The sequence below is a fragment of the Lytechinus pictus genome, chromosome 10 (assembly GCF_037042905.1).
Source record: "Lytechinus pictus isolate F3 Inbred chromosome 10, Lp3.0, whole genome shotgun sequence".
Lineage (NCBI taxonomy): Eukaryota > Metazoa > Echinodermata > Echinoidea > Temnopleuroida > Toxopneustidae > Lytechinus > Lytechinus pictus.
The window spans coordinates 2,683,128-2,705,256 of record NC_087254.1 but is presented as its reverse complement, the minus strand read 5'-3'; the positions used below and the strand labels follow the sequence as shown (position 1 = coordinate 2,705,256).

At 41.8% G+C, this 22,129-nt stretch overlaps 1 protein-coding gene across 1 annotated transcript; it reads left to right on the top strand.

Moving 5' to 3' along the window:
• Positions 1-210: 210 nt before the first annotated feature.
• Positions 211-1,296, top strand: LOC135155725 (QRFP-like peptide receptor). The gene has a single exon (XM_064105786.1). It carries the CDS (start codon positions 211-213, stop codon positions 1,294-1,296), a length of 1,086 nt encoding a protein of 361 aa, XP_063961856.1.
• Positions 1,297-22,129: the final 20,833 nt, after the last annotated feature.

Genomic DNA, 22,129 nt, shown 5'->3' with positions numbered 1-22,129 from the left:
TTCCGTCGTCTTGTTGATATTGTTGTCACTGTTAAGATACTGTTGCCGAATCAGCCATGATAATGCCTATGAAATCAAAAGGGTAATTATTGTACTACGTGGTAATACTAATACTTAAACGGACAGTTCATACTAACAGACAAGCAATTGGCCACTAAGATCACCAGTCCATCATTTCTAGAACTGATCATGAAAACGACGAAACCGATGATGGATGAAAGTACTCAATATGATTCCACGATTGTCAATGGACTATCGAATGAAACGCAGGTCGGACTTGATGCAAATACGACAATCCTTGTAAATTTTTCCTGGAGTCCAATGGATTGGTCATGGTCAGTTATCCTGCAACTTATCTCTGCAATCCTTGGCATGTTAGGAAATCTCCTAGTGATTGTTGTTCTTTTTTATCGCAGGAAGAAAAACAGATCCACAGATACCTTGATCAGAGGTCTTGCTGTTGCAGACTTTTTAACTTCAGTGATGCTCATACCATATCCTTCGCCAACGTACATTCCAAAAACCTGGTTAGGTGAGCTCTACTGCAGATTTGTTATCACACAAAGCCTCCTCTGGGCGTCCATTACGGCCTCAGCATATCTTCTAATATCTATATCTGTTGAAAGGTACATTGCTGTGGTGTACCCTCTTCATGTCAAGCGCCTCATTACCCGGCGTCGTATCTCGAACTTAATCTGTCTTATCTGGATTCTATCTGTCTTATCTGTACTCTTCGCCTTCTTTGTGCATTCGGTAGACGGCTTCACCAACAAGTGCAAAGAACAGTATCTAAACCGCTACACAAAACTTATTATCGCTTATTACTGGTTGTGTCTGCGTCTCTTTGTGCCATGTTTCGCCATGCTAATTACACAGATTCTAATTGCTCGTAAGCTAAGTCAACAATCTAACAACGCTCAAGGAATGACTACCCATCTCTCCAACAGAAACCCAATGCCATCACTCCACATTGTGGCCAGAGAACGTATCCTGAAGATGATGATCATAGTCATTCTAGTCTACTTTATCTGCTGGACTCCGAACCAGATTGCTTACCTTGGTTATAACATCGGGTGGGTTCCTGAATCCTACCTTAACAGTGATCTCCATTCAATGCTTACCGTTCTTGGATTCTATAACTCCTGCGCAAACCCTATCATCTACGCTGTAAGGTACCCTGAATTTAAGGAGGCTCTGAAAGACATGGTCACTCGAAACTCTGAAAGAAATAATGCACTTGGAAGAGGTGTCATCGACATAAGTACCGTGGGTGGCACCATGGCAGCAAAACCTTAGGATCGCATCAGGTCTGTTAAAAAATGACCCTCGCCACTGAAATGAAAACATTATGCCAAGTTTGTTTTTGTTTTGTTTAAGGTTGATAGCTGTCTATAAACATAACTGGGCTATATATTTTTCACCTGTATTATATATCCTACACAACAATGTTTATTTGATGTATAATGTTATGAAATCAAATGAAACTACGTTTTGTGTTTTTACTTTTCAATATATTCGAGTTAAAAGTCAGAGTCTTATCATTAGTTGATATTTTTCTGTTTTATTGGTGTTATGTATTATTTTTCATAGGTCAAAATACAGCTTTTCTCTTCACGCTCAGTTGCGTGGTGAGGCCAAATTATACAAATAATGCTTTCGCGAACGCTCTCCGCCAGTAGTATAGGGATGTCTATAACGTCATAACTTTTTTAATTGTTTTATGAAGATGAATATAAATTCATACGTGTATGAAATATAGATATGGATATGACGTCATAATCATGCATACATTTAACCCAGGGAGCTCCGGCCCGCGCAGCGGGCCGGAGCCCAGGGGCTTACCGTGTATATGACCATACTCACGGGACTAGCGTGATTTATGGTCTAAATATTTCTCCAAATGAATTGTGAAAACAGAAATTATGCACTTACCACGATTATATGGATGAAGGTCTAACGAGTGGCAGTTCCCTGACATCGAGGCACAGACTGGAACTTCAAAAAAACGAAAAGTTCTCTCCTTATACCCCCGTCTCGATCGGCCATTTTTGTTATGAATCGTAACAAAATGGCCGATCGAGACTGGTGTAGAAGGAGAGAACTTTTCGTTTTTTGAAGTTCCAGTCTGTGCCTCGTTGTCAGGAAACTGCCACTCGTTAGACCTTCATCCATATAATCGTGGTAAGTGCATAATTTCAGTTTTCACAATTCATTTGGAGAAATATTTAGACCATAAATCACGCTAGTCCCGCCGGTAGTCCCGTGAGTATGGTCAAATACACGGTAAGCTCCTGGGCTCCGGCCCGCTGCGCGGGCGGGAGTTCCCTGGGTTAGCGTACATTATGAATAATGTACTTATAAAAGGGGGCCTTCACCCTACAAGCTCTGCTTTTTAGTTGGTCTCGTTCTCTTTCGATTTCATAGTATTACTGTATTATATAAATGATTTAAATGTTATATTTTGTAAATATGTATATTGAGCTATCATTGTAAATGTAAAAAGATTGAAAAAGAGAAAATAAATGAATTGAATTGAATTGAATTGAATAAATTAAAATCAAAGATATGATGACGTTATGGTCATGACGTCATGAACATGTTGTCATACCGATGACGTAGTGGCCCCAGATGACGTCATAGGATTTCGACAATATTGCGAAAGGCGGGGTCGACAAGTCATGGGAGAAGATGCGAAAGGTATGGAGTAAAAAAAAAGGAAAGGTGTAAAACGAGGGGGAAAATGAACAAGGCAACGTATCGTACCAAGCGAGGGACTGCAGCAATCGAGGGAGAAGCGGAACCATGGCAGGGTATTATACCAGCATCTAATCTACGACACATCTATACCGTCACCCCCGGAAAGGAAAGGAGGGGGAGGAGCAGAAGATACGGAAGCCACGAGTCGGATGTTGTATATAGTGAGAATCCACTGCATGTAGCCGATGAACTACCGTACGTGGATATGCAGCCTAACAAAAATCAGAAAGAATAGATGGAGTTAAAGATGAAACCATCCAACCATCGTCAATTTGGTAGAGACGGGGTAGAAACCTGTAAGTGGAGTGGGGAAACTGAAAGAAGCGACGGTGACGAAGGTTCGGAAAAAAATGTCCAATCAGCTGGAAGGAGGACAGACCCAAATACCTCGTCGCAAAGACATTTCGTAAGCAGGTGTACGTGGATGTCAGAGAATACTTTGAAAAAGGCAAAGAACACTTTACCTACCAGAAAAGGCGTTCAGAGTAGTGTGCACAGAAAGCCCAAACATCAAGATTTCTCAATCGATTTATAAAAAAAATGATCCAAGTGGCATCCATTCTTAGTTTCTGCACAAAAGAATAATTGTCAACGTGAGCGGGGAGGAGGGGGAAAACAACGTTAAGAGATCAAATACATTGTCAATTAAGGATAGGAGAGAGGAAAACAACCTTTAGAGATCAAATAGCCTGATCCAAGTGGCATCCATTCTTAGTTTCTGTAGAAAAGAATAACTATTAACGTGATGGGTGAGGAGGGAGATGAAAAAAGTATAAAATGTTTCAGAATCGATCCGTCTAGTCACTCATTCTCCAGCTTGCGAGCTGGTTGGAACTGGGGTGACTGAAACCATTGAAACCTGTAGCTGTAGTTTACAATCATGGTCACACCATCTTCGCAACGCAGCAGCAAACTTCGAGAAAATCTCGAAAATTTACTCACGAATCTTTTCAACTTTTTTCTTTTCCAAATCCAACCTGTAGTCGACGGGACAGTTGATAGGGTTCGAGAAATTGTCCAAGGCTTACCACAACATCCATCTCAAGATGAAACACCGGCGCCAACAACGACGGTAAGTGAACGTAGCGTAACGAATTCTAATAGGGTAGTAAGAGATGTTGAAAGTAGGGCCAACCCCGTTCGTTCCGAAGCTCATGCTCCCTTTTCTACCTTTTCTGATGATGATTTTGTAATTTCGAATCATAAGCCAGGCAAGGTCGAAAGCGACAATGCACCGCTGCGTGCGTTTCAAAATCTAAAAGTTCAAATTCAGCTGCCAAAAGTAAATGTAATTCCAATCATACTAAGCGTAGGCGTCATGTTGTCGATTCACCAAAGATCGCTAAGAAACTAAAAATTCAAATGTTCAGAATATGGAGATTTACGAGCAGGGTACCACCATGCACGTTTGGAATATACCAGCCCCTTCTCATCATGGGGGTCCTGGAAGTACTAACGTATCGGGAGATTCACCTCCATCCCGTGTCAATTACTATTTTTCATCTGACGATGAAGGATGGGATGAAATGGAAACGGTTGCTATAAATATGTAACAGGCTAGGAAGGAAATTAATTACAATTCAAATAATGTTTTAGAGGATGGTAGAGGAAAGTCAAAATCGAAGACTGGAAGAAAAACTAAATTAAATCGTCTAAGTAGAACTAAACTAGGCAATATGCCGCCAACTCTTCAAAGATCGTAGAAAATCAACCGGAAAAGTCTAACCTTGTAAATGTGGATGTAAAAGAACAGGGTACCCCCAACGATGGTTGGGATACCCCGCCCCTTCCAATCATGAAGGCCCCGGTAGTAGTATCGGGAGATTCACCTCCACCCCATGTCAAATTCTATTTTCCGTCGCCCGTCGGACGACGAAGTATGGGATGATATTCAAAGGGTTGATAAAAATATCCAAATGGGTGGGATGCGTGTAAATTGAAAAAGAAAAAAAATCAAAGGGAAATCTCGACAATGCAACGTCCATGTATGTGGAAGATAACAATGGCTGTGAAAATAATGTCTCGTGCAATCAAACAAATGGGGATCGTCCCATCCCTTCCTGTCCAGATAAGATTCAGACGAGTTAAGGTGGAAATTCGTCCATTCTAGGATTTCCAAAAGGTTTGGGATTTGGGAAAGATGGTACGACTTTGTAGGGATCTACAAAATTGTTCCTTGGTTCAGGATCTTCTCCGATATGTTGAAGCCTCTCTCAATCAGCGAAAAACTTTCTCTTAAGAGGTACTTCGGAGAGGGACTTTGTCCGTCGAGTTCTAGTTTCTAAATATCTTAATATTCCCATAGGTTTTCCGTATGCGATGGTGAGACATTTTTGACATCAGCACGATTCTTGATTCCTTTAGAGCGCGTGCTAAACAGCAATCAATAATTTATACCGAAACCTGGTTTTACAATCAGGTTTTACATGTAGTTAACTCCGAAGGTGGTTACCTCCGAAAAAATGGACAGGCTGTCTGATGCCAAGGCATCGATTCGGAAAGGCTGAATCATCACAGTACCCTGACCCAAAGAAGGAAATACATGCTTTGCCAATGCGATAGTGATAGCCAGACATTTTGTAAACGGCAATGATAACTGTTGTTTATGGTCGGGGACAGATCGAAAACCCACAGAGGGTTTACGAAAAAAAGCCCCGAAACTTCATGAGCTAGCGGGTGTTGAAGTAAGAGAAGATGATTCGTCCCAGTATGCCAAATTTCAGGAAGTACTCCACCCTGTTTATAGACTTGTGATTTACAGAGGTAGAAAAAAAAACATTGTTAGATATACGCAGGATCCTCTGGCACTATTATATAATGTAATAAAAAACCAAACATGTCTGCATTTTTATGTGCCAAGAATTATTGTAACAAATATTTAGAAATATTCAATGATCCTCGTCATCATGCCTGCTGCGCAAAGTGCCCGATTGTTATTCGGACAAGTGTGACAGTAACGATCAAACAAAGCGCTCCTCTTCTCGCGTATGTTCCAAATGCAATAGGACTTTGCTGACTGAGCTCTGTTTTCAGCTGCATAGCATTACCGTTTTCAGAGACTCTATAGCCTATAATACAAGAAAAATATAACAAAATGCGAGCGTGTTTTTTTTATGAAGATAGTTGTCACGGTCGTTTGGAAAGACACGATTGCTCACAAATATATTGTCGAACGTGTAAAGCCTATGTAGATGGTCTAACTCACGATTGTTACATAAAAGTTTCTAAAGAGAGCCCATATTATGTCCCAACAGAAGAACAACAACGAATGGAGAAGCAAAAGAAAGAGGAAAAAGATAAGAAAAAGAAAAATTAATCGAAAGAACGGAAGAAAGATTTACCCGATAGTAAATTCTATATCTTTTTTTATTTTGAATGTACCCAAACACTGGTTCCAACGTTCCCAATTTAGTCCATGCAACTTGGGACTGCACCAGCTGCATGGACGGGCTAACCTTCCCTGAACCCAGGTTGGGAACTAGTGTCTGGATGGTAGGACCGGTATTACCTTTGAAGGAAAAGACACTCTTCGTGACTTTCAGAATGGCTATTTTCCCCAGCTCACGATGGGGATATAGCCATTGCCCTTTCGTATGAATTTGTTAGTTACCATTCTTTTGGTAATTGTTATCGTAAGTTTTTTTTATGTCTTTTAGTGCTGCTTCGGGAGCGGCCTGGTGGCCCAAATGCAATACAATGGCCGTATGTAACTTGGACTAGTCTTGAAGAGAGTTTTATTAGTTCGTCTTCCATTGACTGAACGTGACCGTAGTTTAACGTTCTGCTATTGTCATGTAAAAAGTTTTATTAAGTCGCATTGTATTGTAATATACAGTTATGAAACAAGCATGTACTCACATCTCTTATTACCTGAAATTAAGTTACGCTGCATTCACTTACGACTGTATCGGTGTTGAGGTTTTTTATGTTTTAACATTATTTGTAATTGTTTACTTGATTATCATAGAATGGATGCATGGACCTATCCACGGAGGATTATTATATTGTCACAGCACCCCAGTAACAATAGATAATCCTCCGTGGATAGGTCCATGAATGGATGCTCGATTGAGACATCCTTTCCCCATGTGTGTGATTGGTCCGACCTTTTCGGGTAAAACTCTATTCATAAAGAGGTTGTTGAAACATATACCAATTAATGTTTGATAAAACACCGGAGAAAATAATATGATTTTATGGTGAATCTCAAAAAAAAATATTCCGTTATGATGAATACTAACCCAAACATCGAATTTCACGAAAATTTACCCACGGACTTTTACGAATTTACCAAAACCGGAAAACCGGCACTCTTTATCATTGATGATCTGATGGCTGCTGCGGGGGATAGTAAAAAAGTTGCTGCGTTGTTTACGAAGGGGTGTCATCATAGAAACGTCAGTGTAATTTATATTAGTCAGAATTTATTCCATGAAGGAAAGGAATCTAGGACAATTTCCCTTAATACCCATTATTGTTGTTTGTTCAATAATTGTCGGGACAAAATGCAAATCAGCTGTTTAGCCAAATAAATGTATCCAGGTGGGTGCTTCATAAAGCTGTTCGTAAGATAAGAGCGACTTTAAGAACGACTGGTGATCCTTTCTTAAGCGCTAAACCGTCGCCAATGAATATACCATTTACCACAAGGGAGGCGCGATAGCTCAGTCGGTAGAGCGGGGGTTTCGGATTCCGGTGACCCGGGTTCGATTCCCAAGTGGTGCGCTAGTGCCCTTTGGTAAGGCATTTATCCTCATTACCAGGTCCCTCGGAGAGGACCTTAAGCCGTAGGTCCCCTGGTCTCTTACTCACAGGCATTCGTTCTTTCTTAGCAGTCAGGTAAAAAACCTCGGTATAACAAGAAAGGATCACCAGTCGTTCTTAAAGTCGCTCTTAACTTACGAACAGCTTTATAAAACACCCATCAGGGCGAACGAGATTTTTCCAGAGGCATACGCAGATGCTACCAAAGATAAATACGGCTACCTTTTCTTCGACCTAAAACCTGACACTCCAGATGAATTCCGCTTGAGGACAAATATATTTCCGGGGGGAAACTCAATATAGTTACCTCCCAAAGGAATAAAGGAGCACTTCTCAACCGACCGACATTATTTCAAAAAATGTCCCGCCGCGGATCAACACACGTTGTTATTCTAAAGACCTTGCTTCACTGCAGCCCCAAGCAGAGAAAGGCATTGCTACAAACAGCCGACAAAGGATTCGCCGATGCTATACTAGTATGTGAATGTATCGTTATTTTGTGAATAGAAACATCAGACTTTCTCTCCCTCTCACAAACGTTCACTCATAAAAGACAAACAGACACTGAGAAAGCTATCAGATCGCCGGACCTCGCTCAAGGAGAGAAAAAGCTCCTCAAACAACTCGGTGGATTTCTCCAACCCCTACTGATAATCGTCGTCCCCGATGTGAGTGCAATTACTAACGCCTTTTCCCGTAAGAAGTGCTCGTCATTAAGAAACATGCTCGTAAAATGGTTCTTATATACCCCCTAGCATATACTACAGTCCTTTCATCCGAACCCGTCTTCACCTAACCAACACAGGCTAGATGAACTCGACGAGAAGATGCGTAGTATTCTGGAAAGAAAGGACTTAAACGTTCAAGACAAGGCAAAACTATTCACAATATTTGCAAACATTCCTAAAGGCAACGGAGAATGCAAAGAAACTCGTTCCCATCGAAATCATGAAGTCAATCCCATCAGGCTCACGGTAGCGGACACAAAAAGTCCATTCCACCAGTGAAGGAAATTGAGGTGTCGGATATCCTGTGGAACAACACATCAAAAAAAAAAATCGCAAAAAATAATCGTGCTCATCAACTTATTGAGAAATTAAAGATGAATCAAAGTTTTGGATGGACTTCGACAGGACAAGTCGTTATCGACGGCAGACCTATCCGCGGGAGCAATCTCTGTGATTTAATGTATGACATTTTTCGTGAACGGAAAGGCTGTGTGCCCCGGGGGTAACGAGCATTGTATGTGTCTTCCCGCTTAAATGAATATTCCCGAAACTTTTTGTACGAATCAAAAAAGAAGAATTGAAAAGAATTGAAAAGAAGTGATCTACAACGCTGGAAACGACGAGATGGGATAGAGAACAAAGAACAGCAACAAGAGTTTTTAGATTTAACAGAAAAGGTAACCAAACGGGTTGATTTATTTGCAAATATTTCTAAACCTGAAAGTGGAAAAAGGAGAAGAAAAATCGATCCTATATCGAAAAAATAATGCATTCTTAAGGGAATGTAATGGTTTCAGTCACCCTGAAATTTGTATAAGAATGTATAACTCTGTATATATTTGACTTATTTGAGATTTCTATGAGTTGTTTTCATCACTCTTTATTATCGTTTGTATAATTTAGTATATAAATGAAAAACTTTATATGATCAAAGTGGTACCTTTTTTTAATCTTGAGGTATATGGTCACTAATTATTTCTCTCATTTCATTCTACCAATTACTAAATGTTATTTTTCGAAATTCGGACAATGCAAGATTTCCTGATATTATTTTTGAAGTGGAAGCACCGATCAGTTTAAATCTTAATAACGTGTATATATTATAATTCTCGATTTGTCTTTTGAACATTTAATATAGAAATAGATTGTATAGTGGTACGAACAAATTGTACAAGGAAGGAAATATCCACCCATGATGATGTAAATTTATACATGCCGTTATGAATAAACTTGGACGGTATTGATTCGCTAAATAATTGACGATATAAACTTAATCTGGTTCTATATTATTTAGTGACATTGTACACGAGATTTATAGTAATTAAACAAATGGTATAGACTGACTGTGAGAAAAAAGAAATTAAGACAATTGATATCGATTGAATGTAAAATTTCATTTTCATTGATCATTAAAGTATACAATTACATTACAATTTATCAGATGTCATTGTTCCTTATAATTCTACGCGAGTCACGTTAAAGTAAAAATTGTATAATATATTAATGATTCCAAATGAGATATATACAGTATATATATATATATATATATATATATATATATATATATATATATATATCAATATATATATATATATATATATATATATTGTTCTCTTCATCCATTTCTTTCACACAATATTTAAATATAAAAGAGTTGCCAAAGCTGTAGTACATGTATAACTTCACACATTTATATATATATATATATATATATATATATATATATATATATATATATATATATATATATATATATATATTGTGACGGAATCGCTGGGCGGGGTTGTTGGGTGGTCCGCCGGCAGCTCGCTCTTGTCAGGATGCCTGCCGCCGGTGGGTGTCTTTGCCACGTCGATTTCCAAACTTTTAGTCGCGGATCCGTTTGGCAGAGATATACTGCCGCAGTTGACACTTGCACACGCCTCGATCCTGTCAGTACCACCACCAGGCAACCTCCAGACGGCTACACTCTTTGTTGTCAGCTCCAACAGCTCACCCGACCATATGCATCTAGCTTGTGTAGTTAAGCTCTCTCGACCATATGCATCTGATTCCTGTAGTTAAGCTCTTAAGCAGCGACCACGTCTGCTCCGTACTGCAACCACGTCTGATTCCGTATTGCAACCACGTCTGTTCAGTACCGTAAACCACGTCTGATACCGTACTGCAACACCGTCTGTTCAGCACTGCAACCACGTCTGTTCAGTACCGGAAACTACGTCTGGTTCTTCGACCATATGTATGGGTCCTTCTGCAGTCAGGCTCTCTCTCACGACCACACCCATTGGCTCTGCTATACTTGTAGTTTTCCTGTTGTCTGCTCCAGACCTCCGACCGTCTGATTCAGACCAGCAACCATCCGCTTCAGAGACTAGACCAACCCGTCTGCTCCGGACCACCAGCCGTCTACTCCAGACTCCGAACCGTCCGCCTCCAGACCAACCAGACTACCAAAAGAGCAAGCCCTGGTATAGTCTCTTGCTGGCGTGCAAAAGACCCAACACACAAGGAAATCTAACCACAGTCGTCGCCTAGGACTAGAAAATCCATCCTCGGTTTCCCCGTGGAAAGACATGCGAACGATCATATAAATCATTTCGATCGCATCCACCAACTTTATTTATTGGATAGCGAATCCAAATCAATCTGCATACTTCACGTGCAATGCACCCCGTGGGCGCCGTATTTTAACAGATTATCGGCAAAACCTCACGAGTTTACAAACTTAACGTACTTTTGCATTAACTATACAATATCTGTTACAGTTAACCTCTGTTACAATCTTAGAACAGCTATTACTTTGCTCTCCGAAATCGGATATGCATGAATGACATATCAAATTAAAGCATTTATTTAGATCAAGCTAGTGATAACCAAATGAACCAGTGAAACATCTTCAGGAAATTGTTATTCCACAAAAACCGTTCAAAACATGCATAACTTTCATGTTGTTATCTACGTCATTATTAGTGTAGAAACATGCATATAATATCGCCAGCTACGACAATTATTAATCAACCAAAAATAATTTTCTACACACGAAATAAAACCCATTTCGTGACACAAATCCCTTATTTTTCAAAGCTCGGCCCCCGAGCGTCATTTAACAACATCAAAAACTGTAGCACGTTAACAAAACGTATCCATGTGTATCAAACTATCCATAGAGTCCTAAAAAACAATGTTCAGGTTCAACAAAACACAATAGCTTTAGTCCAAAGATAACTCCTAAGCAATGCGGCATGAAAAATAATGTCCAAGGTACATGGTGACATGCCTTCTTATAGTGTCATTGTATTAACAACATAACTCTAAAGAACACGAGAGATACTGTTCAAGACGACTCTTTCTTCTTGAGTTCCTCCGTCACTACTTCTAACAGTTCTCCTTCCTTAGTGATGTAACGCTCCGTGGTACGAACAAAGCTAGGTGACATCTGGTGGAATCTGGAATGTGTCGGTTGACTTGTTCAGGGTCACCTTCTCTTCTGATCCGCCGGTTCTTATTTCTTGTAAGATTGCCTGAATTCTCTGGCGGGGGTTGTCAGTCTGCGTCTCAGCATCCCTACCAGTGCATTCTATCCAGTCACTGGTAGACGGCATCTCCGACACCACTTTCCCAGAAGTGTATCTCAAATCAAGGGGTGAAGGCGACCTCTGATCATAGTCCAGCTCCTCCTCTGGTTCAGGGGTAGAATTCCGACCATGTCGTGGAGATACTTCTGATCGGTCAGGTTCAGGAGACTTTGGACAGTCTGGAACAGATGATTTAGGCATGTCCTTTTGTGTTGTCCTGGACCTCCGTCTTGGTGATCGGGAACGGGAATGACGAGCCGAACTAGCACGTTCTGACCGACGCACAGTGGGCCAGGAGAGAGCAAAAGTGCGCCAAAACTGGTTTTTGGTCATGAAACAAATTTTGTTTTTTTCATGTTCTAAGCAAAGATAAGAACCTGTAGAATGCCTCCATACAATATTTCTCCATTAAATTGATTATTAGTTGCTCATTTTTATTCAATATTACCGGAAAATGACTCTTTACGGCTACCGCATGTGTAAATGACACGTTTTAGATATTTCACTGCTTTAACAAAACGGATTGCTTAATTTATTTCTTATTCACGGTGCTCATTGATGAATGATTGCTTTAAGTGATCAGAGATTTTCAAGATAAAATAATGATCCCATCAGAGGCAATTTTGGACGAAACCATTTGACAATGGGGGGTTTTAGCATTTTTTTTTTTCATGAGCATTTCTTTTACAAATTGCTGCCGATTGCTGCGCTGTAAATACCATGACGGTCTTTGTTATAGTTCATGCTTTACACTGATACCAAATTTAGCTGCATATACGTGCATTTTCTGGAGATATAACCAATTTTCCAACCACATGTTCGCCGTATTTATCACAAAAATCGTTCCAAGTTAGTGTCCCATTATGCGCGTGCCGAACGTTGCGGGTGACATTAAACAAACTCCCCGTCGCGTGCTGGGAGAGAGAGAGAGAGAGAGAGGGGGGGTGTCTGGCTCAAGTGTCTGGCTCTTGTGACTGGTGTCTGCCTTTAAAATATTTTCGTTAAACATACGTAAAGGCAAGCTTTCATTTCCAATTCCACTAACTATATAATAATACATGTAACACAACTTCATTTTGATGCCAAACTGTTCCATCCCGTTGTTCCATATATCTGACATCCTGAGAAGATTAATTCTTAAGGTAAGATTCCCGGGTAAGATTATATTAGTTTTGTTCATAAACCAAGTTAGGGACTACTGTATATCAATATAACACACATGACTAGGGATGTGATAGGTCTCACGCAGTTTTCTGACAAAATATGAAAATGTGTATAGGACAGAGATGGGATATACGTGGGCTCTATTACATGTATAGGTTGCATTATCATTAATACTAAATAGGTTCATTATTGCGGAATGAAATAATCGCTAGAGGGTATTCATTTGTCTCGCAATCATTATTATTATTAGTATTTATCCCCCCAAAAGGGTTTGTAACTTCACATACACGTATGAATTCGTTTATCTATTGGCTCATTCTAAATTTGCTATAATTGTTACTATCGATCAAGAAGGAAGTGTATATTATCATTTCAAGGATTGTTTGGTTTATGACTCTCATTGACTTTATATGTATTCCACAGACTAATGGTAACAGGTGACATTGTGATTAGAAGCAAGTTTTTAAGAGTACAACAATCACAGCCTCTTCCCCCTGATGTTCAAAGTATGCTAATAGATCCTCTCACCAAAGACATAATAGTTGGTGAGATAGAAGAGAGAGAGACTCTGATTCGGAATAACTTTGTATACGCCGTTCTTGGTGAAATAGATAGGCCTTGTAGGGCCTTGTACTGATTAACCTGCAGAGGACCCGGCCTATATTATTTATCACTGGAATCATTATTTTAAAGATTTCACTGTCCACTTCTGGTATCAATCCATTTTAATTCATGTAGGTGTGGTTAATCATTGTACCCAGGGAATGAAAATACTTTTTTTACAATTTCACTCTGAATTTTACAATTCCGGATTCATGGTAGGGCGCCCTCTTTAAGCGATACTCAAGTCACCAATTGAATTATTGTACCCCGAGCACAGACCCATCTTGTTTGTTTGCCTGTTTGTGTGTTTGCTGTTTGCTAATATGCTTAATTATTGCTGAAATTTCTCTAAAACTAGTTTCTGAAAATTTGAAACTTATTGTACAATTAGAAACATGTAATTTCTTCTCAAATGTTAACAGCCAATCAGAAAACAGTATTTTAACGACGTCATCAATATTTGAAAATACTTTTATTGAATTCTACGGGTGAAATTACCCCTATCTACCAAATTTAATCGTACAAATGTGTGAATAATGGGTTTTGGCGCACTTTGGGTTCATTCTGGCCCACTGTGCGACGTGGTGAGCGAGAGTCAGAGCGACGTGGTGACCTCATAAGAGATCGACTCATTCGCGGTTCCCTATATTCCCGGTCTGGCAGCACAGGGTATATTCGAACAAGACGTCTAGAAGCCATGGAACACGTGCATGCTTCATCTTGATTAGTTCTGTTGGATTTGCAGGTGGTTCTACTAATCCATCACCTAGTGACACTTTTCTGCCTGTAACTCTACCTGCTAATACCACCTCGTGTCCTGGGGGAATCGAATAATCTTCTCCCGCTACTATCCTCCTGCAGAATGATTCTCCGTTACTATCTAGGCATGGAATTATGCCATAGTTGGTCCTCAATTCCATCTTTTGGCAGTCTAATACAGCATTGATTTTGACTAGGAAATCTAGCCCTAAAATGCCCTCATTCTTTAGACTAGCCACTGTAGCCATTGTAGTGACGACTATGTCTCCAATCTGCACTTCCAGCATTGACTTTCTTCTGATTCTCAATTGAGATCCATCTGCTTGTAGTACAACACTTGTCACTGGTAGTAATTCTGGTCTTCTGATTTCCTCTATTTGGTCAAACACTTTCTCTCCAATAAGAGTGTTGGTAGCTCCAGTGTCGACCAATAATTTTAATTCTTGTCCATTTACTCTGCCTTGAAGGTAAAGCCCTTTTCTCTTGATATCTAGAGTCGCTCCGACTCTGGTTTGTTCCTCTTTTTCTTGTTCTTTTATTCCTCTTTTCTCTTGTTCATCTAGAGTCACTCCGACTGTTGTTTGTTCCTCTGTTCCTCTTTTCTCTTGTCCATCTAGAGTCGTTCCGACTCTGATTTGTTCCTCTTTCTCTTTTATTTCGCTCATCATTTCCCTTTCGGATACTTGAAAAGCTGCTGTTCCTCCTTTCATTTTCTTTGGATATGGGCAGTTTTTCCTCCAATGCCCCAATCCATTGCAGTTGAAACATCTTTGTTCCTCTTGTTCATCAATCTTTGATTTATTTGGTTCCTCTCTTTTTCTTTGTGGCTCTACGCCATCTTTTCTTGATTCCTGATACTTGGTCCTGATTTGTGTTTCCTTTGTCCTGTCTCTTTCATCCAAGGCGTCTATGACAGCCTTTACTATCTTGTCGATAGTTGGATTCCTTGGTTGATGTTCCCGCACTGCTACAACCTCACACTCTTGCTCTTCCAGAGCTCGGCTGTACCTTGTAGCCCGCTTTACTTCGTTCCTCTGACCCTCCATTCTCAGAAAGGCCTCTGTGTTTAAAGCAGCTTCCACAGCATCATCCAATGTGCGAGGTTGAGCACGGAATAATCCTTCTCTTATTTCTGGTGTTACTACGGCATCTAGGAAATGCCCTCGGGCAAGCCGATCCTGCCCCTTTTCGTCGAATTCGGGATACGCCAATCCACACAGCTCCCGTATTCTTTGTCCTAACTCCTGGAGACTTTCCTTTGGTCGGCGACGACGTTGCCTCAACTCCGCCAGGTATACCTCAGCTTTGCCTCCTAGGCCAAACCTGTTTCTGAGCCTGTATACCAACTCGTCGTATGTCAACACCACTCCAGGTTGTTGGGTCAACAACTTCACAGCAGGGCCCCTCAGACTTGCAGCAAGGAACTGAACTGCTTCCCTTCTTGTCCATCCGTTTACTCCAGCACAGGCCTCAAAGTGATGCAGATAATCTTCGACAGGTGTGCGTCCATCAAATCTGTCCGGTACCAGATGTGGTCGTCTGGCTCTTCCGATTCCATTTCGAGAAGGTCTTGAATGAGTCTTTTCATTCTTACTTTCCAGTAGGGTTTTCCAGTACGGAATGAATTCCGTCGCAATCTCGGGTTACAGCAGGGCTGTACCTGGCTAACTGGAATTTCCACCTTTCATCCTCCATCCTTGAGAACGCCTCCGCATTCAGAGCAGCTTCTATTGCCTCCTCCAGTGATCTTGGTCGCGAGCGGAAAAGCCCTTCTCGGATTTTGAAATCTACAATCGCATCTAGAAAGTGCCCCCTCGCCAACCGGCCTTGTCGGTCTTCATCAAATTCAGGATAGGCGAGAGCCGTCATATCTCTTATGCTCTGTCCTAATTCGTGAAGAATCTCCCCTTGTCCTCTCCGTCGCTGTCGTAACTCGGCAAGGTAGACCTCTGCCTTACCACCTGGACCATATCGTTTCCTCATTCTGTCCACTAGTTCATAGTAAGTGAGTCGCCTTCCTCTTTTCTGCGTTAGCAGTTTAACTGCAGAACATCTCAGACTGGCTGCCAGATATTCCATTGCCTAAGGTTCTCCCAGCGATTGATCTCAACGCACAACTGAAATGGTTCAGATAGTCTTGAACCGGAGTGCTGCCGTTGAATCGGTCTGGTACAATATGGTTCGTTTCGGCTGCAATATACAACCAGTTGGTGTAAAGTCCGTCTTTTCACATCTGACTCTTTGCTCCTTCTCAGTAACTTAGATTATATCACGTGGATTTCGACATCTCCGTTATTCCGTATCTCCATTATCTCAGTCATTCCAGTATTCAGTATCTCCGTAATCTCGGTATTTCAGTATCTCATTAATGTCAGTACTTTCAGTATCCTCACTCATCTCGGTATTTTCACTAATCTCAGTATCTCGGTAAATTCAGTATTTTCCGTATCTCACTAAAGTCAGTATTCTCACTCCTTCTCTAGTCAGTACTTCTGCTTTTCCGACCATGTATACTTGTAGCTCCATACAACAGAATAAGGAAAAGCAGGAAGCAATGCAGTCAGTTCTTAAAACTGTACTGAAGAAATCATGCTCAGCCTGTCGTCGCAGCAGGATCCAATAGAGATTTAACATAGTTTCGTTCAGAAACCTCTTGCTGCCAAACATATTGCATGGCTCATAATCGAGCATGGAGCTTGATCAAGCTCATCGGTGGAGGAGGGAAATTGTCAGGCCGTAAAATTTAATCTTCTTTTAAAAACAGTTAGGGCCATGAAATAAATCTTTCCAACAACATCAATGGTAACTGTAACTACTATTTATACCCGAACAGTGAAGAACAATTAAAGATAAATAGCTAACACAATCATACAGTTAAACATCGTTATTTCTCAACAAATAGTGCTTTCATACATTTTCAAGAAAATCCCTACATAATCGATTACAAACGATTACTGAATTTCCCTATGCAACTATAACATGGATTAAGAATTATTCTACGCTCCTCTCTATTACGAAACCATGCTGAACATTACATAAACAATTCATTTCGTTAAAATATATATAGAGAGAGACATGATAGAGAGAGAGAGAGAAAGAGAAAAATTGAAAGAAATCGATAAAAGTATATTAAATGGAATGAGGAGAGATATTAGGAAAGAGGGAGATATTATAAAAGTACTATTTGAGAATAAATAACGTACAAAATGTAAATAGTATTCCTGATGAAAGTAATTAAGGATCAACTTCTTTATTTTCAAAACTCCTAGCGATCTGTGAAAGAGTGAATCGGATGTTGTGAGTTATAGTTCCCATTAAACCATCTGTTTACTTCGTTATGATTTCCATTCAAATCAGTCCCAAAGACATTCAGAATATATCTTTCCTTGTGATCTTTTAATCAGATAGTAGATACAGTACTGCCCACCCCCAGTGTTTGATTGAATCATGCAGAAATTCTTCTATGTCGAAACGAGGGTTGATTTCCAAAAGAGAAAAAAAAAACTCTACCTTCCATCGTAGTAAAATGCGAGCCTATGGGAGCCTGGTTTATCACTCGTATCGCTATCAAAAACGTAACAGTATTTGTCTCCAGTAGAACACGCGGTATCCAATGAAAAGACACTTTTAAAGTGATCCTTGGTAGTGGGATGGGTCTTGAACACGTGATCAATCTGGAGGGTAGTCGACCGGGTAGGGTAACGGATATTCCTCCTTTTCAACCCTTAAAGTGGAATATGACTTTCGTACGTCTATCAATCTGGACGAGTCCTTGTGATTCAGAGTATACAATAAAATTCAGGGTATTGGGTAGAGCAACGTCAAATCCCGCTTCAAAGCGTACACTTCCTTCCTTGACCAGATTCAAATGACACCCATCGCTTAGATCCCCTTAGATCGGGAGTGAGATCGAAGGCATGAAGTGTGTATCCTTGTGCATACTCCTACCTATTCATAGCTATCCCGCGGTCTGAAAACAGACGGCTGGTCCCCAAGAATAGCGTATTAGGTGGTGACCAACTATTGCTCCTCCGACATCTGCTCCGCCGACAATTACTTAGCAAAATACGACAACTTCTCCGCCGATATTTTGCTCAGCCGGTATTTGCACTACCGACAATTTCTCCGCCGTCAATTGCTTCGCTGACTATTGATTCGCCGATTTTTACTCCGCCGACATTTGCTCCGCAAATTGCGACAATTGCTCCACCAAACTGCGACAATATTTTTATTGCTCTGCTGCGTTTGCTCCGCATAATGCAACAACTGCTCTGCCAACACTTGCTCTGCCGATAGTTGCTCCTCAAAATGCGACTATTGCTCCATCGACGTTTGCTCCGAGGACATTTTCTCCGCGGACATTTGCTCCTAGGACATTATTTTGCTCCGCATAATGCGACAATCGCTCCGCCGACAATTTGCTCCTCAAAATGCTACTGGAGAAACCAGAGTCGACGGTTGGTGATGGTTGTTAATCAGTCTTCCATAAACCATCAGCAACGGTCATATACTTTGACCAAATTAACGCAACTGACTGTCAGGCACGGTGTCATCCTGACAAGAAAACCGTGTCAGCTGGAAGTTGGATTTGAGGCCGTCACACGTGGTGCCAGAAGTGGGATTGCTGCTGGTTAGAGAAGGACTGGCTGGTAAGAACCGGTTTGACAAGGACTGGTTGGTGCAGAACTGGTTGGATAAGGACTGGTTGGTGCAGAACTGGTTGGCGAAGGACTGGTTGGAGCAGAACTGGTAGGAGAAGGACTGGTCTGTGCAGAACTGGTTGGAGAAAGACTAGTCGGTTTTCAACAGTTGACGAGCACCATTGTCTGAGTTAAGCTGTTGAACATGGAAGCAGTACAGGTGAATCCTGCTTATCATTTAACACCTGCGGAGCTGATCCAACAAGTGGAAGACCAGATTACAGAAATCAACGAACAACTTACTGATTTGCAACGAACATCTGGGTCTCCACTGCCACGTCGTCACTCGCAGCAGAGTACTCCGCTCTTTCAACATTATGGTGATACAGGAATTGCTAGCATGCCTTCCACTGGCGTTAGGACATCGGCTACGGATAACGGAGTGCAAGAAACAGAACCATCTCTTCAACCGAGTAGACTGATTAGGAGTACCGCATCTCAGGCAGATATTGCGGGTGACTCAACAACTTCTATCGGTTATCCGCGCATGCCGCCTATAGGAAATATCCATCAAGTGTTTGAAAACCTGCCTAGGACGTCTGACCACACAGTAGAGGGAATTCGGCAGAGCCCTCGATTCAATGCGCCCCTTCTACGGCCTTCCTTTCCTGAGTCATCTAGTCCTCAGAGTTACCAACAGTTTCCAGGAAGGGATGAAACTGTTTCAGCACACAATCAATTTCCTGGCCGATTGGGCGACCACCGATTTAATAATCGATCATCTTTGGACCAACAGGTCAAAATTAACGCAAAGCCATGCATGTTACCAGACCGCTTTGACGGGAAGGCTCCAATCCTTGATTACTTGGAGTTGGAGCATTTTGAGGCATGTGCCGTCATCAACAACTGGACAGATAGGCAGGCATCATATTTCCTGGCAGCTAGTTTGAGGGGTCCAGCGCTGAAACTTTTGGCGAAACATGGTGAGATGGAGCTGCCATATCAGGAACTAGTCAACATACTTCAACATCTCTTCGGTCCTTCAGGAAAGGCTGATGTCTGTTTAGCAGAGCTAAGAGCACGACGTAGGAAGCCACAGGAGACACTCCAAGAACTTAGGCAAAGCATCCGAGACCTGGCGGGGATGGCCTATCAAGAGTTTGGCCCAGATGGTCAAGAAAAACTTGATCGAAATCATTTCATGGAAGCAGTAGTGAACCCGGCAATTCGAAATCGAAGGGTTGTTTCGAGCTCAACCTCGTACCTTGGATGAGGCCATACAGGCGGCTCTGAACACAGAGGCATTCCTTAAGATGAAGTCAGAACGGAGCGAATTTAAACATTCTCACCATCACAGTCACAGTCGGGAACTGACAAGCAATGAGCAGATAAAGAGCCCTGCTGCCCCAACACAGCAGAAGTCGTCAGAAAGATGGAAAAGATGCTTGCTGATCTTACAGCTTGGTTGGATTTGCTGACCAAACATGTAACCGGTGCATTACTGGGAGGCAACACTGGACCACAGCTTCAGAAGAGATGACAGTCTGAAGGAGTTTGCTATAATTGTGGACAACAGGGACATTTTGCCCAAAATTGCCCTTATGAAGAGACACGCACCAACCGCTGTCATCTTTGTCATGGAACTGGACAGTTCAAGAAAGATTGCCCAAATAATGTACTAGATACTGAGAGGGTGGAACCCAATCATTCCAGTCAGGATGAAGGAAGTTTAGAGAGGAACAAAAAGCAAGCATCTAAACAGGATGACCAACCAGGAGCTGGACAAATTCGAGTTGGTACGACAGGAAACGTCAAGCGGCAAGGCATTTTCATTGAGTCTAAAGTCAATGGTCAGTCAGTTACATTTCTGATTGATACTGGATCGTCGCAATACTTTATTGCCGACAATGTCTTCAACATGATCGACAAGGAAAACCAGCTAATCTTGGAGAAAATGAGTAACACAGGCTGATGGATCGACTTTAACACCAGGGGAGAAGCTGCAATGGAATTGCACATTGGAGGATTGGTCTTCATGGTCCAACTGTCCGTGGCTACATTGAAGAATGAGGGTATCATCGGTCTTGACCTGTTAATTCAGATGCATGCTGAATTAGACTGTCGTAGGATGGAACTACGAACACCTTGGCAGTCTATCCCCTGTAAGGACCGAGAGCGCAGACAATTTTGCTGCAGATCCGTAGACTCCGAAACCAATATTGTCCCCGCCGGGCATTATGTTGTTCTCAAAGGAGAAGCGACTAGATGTGACTCCGAGACCATTAGCGGGGTCGCATTGTTGGAAGCCCCTGCATTTTTTTACAGAATTGAGCAAGAAGGGCCTGCTAGTAGCCGCGGCTGTGGTTCGAGCTGATGCAGAAGGTATAGAGGAAGCCCGTGCCCCTCAGTCTGACCAGATGTCGAACTCTGTACCTAAGCACCCAGAAGAACTCTATGAACGAAGTACAGAGCAACTCCCTGAGCACCAGCGTGGAAAAGTGGCGGCATTGCTATAGGATTTTGGAGATATCTTTTCACAAGTTGCAAATGACCTGGGGAAGACCGGTCTGGTACAGCATTCGATCAGCACAGGTGATGCAACCGGTGAAACACCCAATATGTTAATGTTAGGGCGAGAGACAATCCCATGCCTATGGGCTGGGATCTCCCTCCTCCCGAGACCGACGGAGATGACGACCAAACAGACTACAGTGCCAGGTTCCGGAATCATCTAGAAATAGCTCACAAGGTAGCGAGAGAAACCTTGAAGACAGCGAGCAGAAGTCGTTCTCCGACAGGAAGGTGCATACAGCTCCCTATGCCGTTGGGCGATTTGCATGGCTTCGAAAGAAGACCAGAGAAAAGGGTCGCTGCCCAAAACTGCAACCAAGATGGCTTGGCACTTACCTAGTGGTCACTCGCCTGTCAGATGTCACAGTTAGGATTCAACAGTCACGGAAGTCTAAACCATTGGAAGTACACATTGATAGGCTGAAACCCTATCAAGATATTGGGCTTCCGACTTGGGAATTCAGACCCCGTGGTGGAGACTTTGGAGCAGAGAGGTTCGCCAGGTGGTGTCAGCATGCATAATCACAACACATCCGACTCCCCAGCAGACATCCAGCCAGATGGCGAG

Bases quoted from the DNA above. Each gene is read 5' to 3' on its own strand.
- LOC135155725 (XM_064105786.1), top strand. From the start codon at position 211: ATGGATGAAAGTACTCAATATGATTCCACGATTGTCAATGGACTATCG.